Source organism: Branchiostoma belcheri, unplaced genomic scaffold, assembly GCF_001625305.1.
Source record: "Branchiostoma belcheri isolate BF01 breed outbred unplaced genomic scaffold, Haploidv18h27 scaffold312, whole genome shotgun sequence".
Classification (NCBI taxonomy): Eukaryota; Metazoa; Chordata; class Leptocardii; order Amphioxiformes; family Branchiostomatidae; genus Branchiostoma; species Branchiostoma belcheri.
The window spans coordinates 104,191-106,978 of record NW_017803924.1 but is presented as its reverse complement, the minus strand read 5'-3'; the positions used below and the strand labels follow the sequence as shown (position 1 = coordinate 106,978).

The 2,788-nt window shown below is 38.0% G+C and overlaps 1 protein-coding gene across 1 annotated transcript in view; it reads left to right on the top strand.

Annotated features, from left to right (window-relative positions):
- The window catches only part of LOC109474722, a 19,106-nt gene that overhangs the window by 5,926 nt on the left and 10,392 nt on the right, over window positions 1-2,788 (top strand). The window contains exon 11 of the mRNA XM_019775085.1: window positions 1,216-1,554. Within this exon, the coding sequence (XP_019630644.1) occupies window positions 1,216-1,554 (339 nt within the window). The remainder of the gene's footprint in view (window positions 1-1,215; window positions 1,555-2,788) is intronic.

The window sequence follows — 2,788 nt, the reverse complement described above, 5'->3', positions numbered from 1 at the left end:
GGGATGTTATTGATATTAGAAACCATGAGTAACTTGACATAAAACCCATTAAATTCTATTGTTGAAACAAAAAGTTCTAAATTTAGCAAAAAATGCCTGTCAGAAACCCATTGCCATGGCAACACAAAAATTATTATCTTTTTCCAATAATAGAGAATTGTTGCCAACAATATTCTAGGAAAAGTCACCAAGTTTGGCCGTTCTACGGCTAGCCGTTCAGACGCTAGGTGACATCAAAGTTGCCGCGGGCACTTTTAGCCCCCCCCCCTCCCCCGTTCTAGGTAGGGTTAACCCTAAACAGTACATCTAGGGTCCGCGCGTCTAACAATGTTTAGTGTAATTATTACGTTATATGACGTCAGAGCTAATAATGTGGTCCGCCATCTTGGATTTTGACCAATGACGTCATCAAATTAGCATATATTATGAACATTAAAAGATTAAACTTACCTTTGATTATGTAAGATGTTATTAATATCAGAAAGGAAGTGTTATTGAATATAAATCCCTGAAAATTTTAAAAGTTTAAACCAAAATTACTGATTAAAAAAAACTGCCTGTCAGAAACCCGTTGCCATGGCAACACAAAAAAATTCATTAACTAATTTAACTAATATGAATTTTTTTCCAGATGCATTTTAGGAAAGATCACCAAATTTGATGGCTCTAGCTCAAGCCGTTGAGGCGCTATTTGAGATTAAAATTAGCACGAGCCTCAAAAAACACTCGGTCTAAATAGGGTGTAAACATTCTTTTTTTTGCCAAAAAATAGGAAAAGGTCAGAATGTATGATTTTTGTACGTGATGTGGACTCAGATGTTCACACATCAATTTCCATAATAATTGAGCTGGTATCATGTTGATAATTTCTAAAAATTAGCAAAAAAAAATGTTCTGGGGTCCGCGTGGACCCCAGGTGTATAGATTAATCAGTCCGGGAAGGTGTACTGCTGGAGGTTAACAGAGCCGTATTATGGAAAAAATGCAGTACGTGTGACCTGAGATAGTTTTGGTGGTACAGGAGAACTTTTCAGAACGAACGTTTTTACTTGGCGAGAGCACGTGTGAAGAAGTCAAAATTTAATAACATTTCTATGTATCCGAACTTCATTTGTCTTGGCATCTAAGCATTAGATAGGCAGAATGTGATCACATTATCAGCACATGACGTTTAGATTTTTTGCACTTGTAAAACACTAACTTTTTTATCCCCAGATACGGCAAGAACGAGGTCCCGGACTGCATGACCGTTCAAGGCATATACGACACCGGTGTTGAATCCCACGCATTCAATTCAATGGAAGAATACAGGAGATATTTGGAGGAGAAATCAGCTGTTACTTCTGCAAAGGCCATGTTTCAGGAAGAAATCTATAAGGCTTCTGCATATAGTACAATCGGCAATCTTATTTGGGCAGTTGGAACAGGAGTCTCCACGCAGTATGGTGGATCCAAGCAGTCATCTGGGTCCCATGCCAGCTCCTCCGCTAGAGGTCGGCTGGGTGAAAAACAGACACAGAGATTCATGGCCATGCTAGAAATTAACATATTCAGGTAAAAACCTGATTTTTTAAAATTCAAAAAGTAAAAATAGTTTTGTTTTCGTTTATAGGACTATATAAAAAATGCGAATGAAAGCACATCTGCGTTGGTAGACCCATAGTTGCAAAGTTTCAGCTTAGTTTTTAAACAACAGGGAACTCACCGTTTGTTTGTTTGTGCCTTTATTCATACTCGATGATATATCATATTTACAATATATATATTACCCCATTCAGCCATGACGTGGGGGTCGATTTGGGAGGATAGTCAAGGGGTCAAAATAATAATAATAAATTGATAATTATAATAATAGTACAAACACTTGTCGAGTTAAGAAAAAAAAATAATACAAAGCATAAGTAAATAAATACATAAATAAATAAATAAATAAAGAACCAACCGTACATTTTCGGTCGAGCTCGTCAACCTTCATCTGATGTATGATGTAATCACTGACTTTTAGGGAGTCGGAGGAGTGATGGTGGTCATGAGTGCATCAAAAGTGGCGGGAAGACGGAATATACCACCGTCATTATCTACTGACGTCATGGGCTTTGATGCCCTCCTGGTGTCATGGGCTCTGCCTCTAATGAAAATCGCCTCCTTTTACTCCTGTCACAAAGTAGTCCTTCTCCATGTACATTATCCCTACCTTAGGGCACAACGAGTAATTTTATGGATGACATCGCGCGCGCATTGATTTTCGAATTTGCCTAATTTTGAAAAAAAGGAGAAATTTTGTTGCCCTCTGACAGTGGTCTATATGACTAAAATGTGCAAAGCACTTGTTCTCATTCAGATGTACAAAATGCTTTTGCCGCTCTTTAAGACTAGATATGAATCAAATTATGGACCTGCATTATCGGCTTATTCACTTTGCTACTTTACTACTATAATGTTTCACGAAAAATGTATCACAACACTCGGTTTGATTGATGACTTGGAAGAAATTTTGACCGCGGGTTGGATATCTCCCCCTGAAAAGCGACTGTCGCATGAGAAAGACTGAAAACCTTTAAAAGCGGTCTAAAACGTAGAAATTTACTTACGGCAAAAAGTTGTGGCTGTTGAAACCGGATAGCCAAGCCCTTATACTGATCAAGTCGGATTGCTTCTGTCACTATTCTTGTACGTCGACAAGAGAAAGGAGTGTTTGCCGCCCTTGCTGAACAAAATGGTTTACATTAATTACTGTAACCTCAGTTACCGTTGTTTATTATCTTCAATGTCAGTTACTTCACCTAAT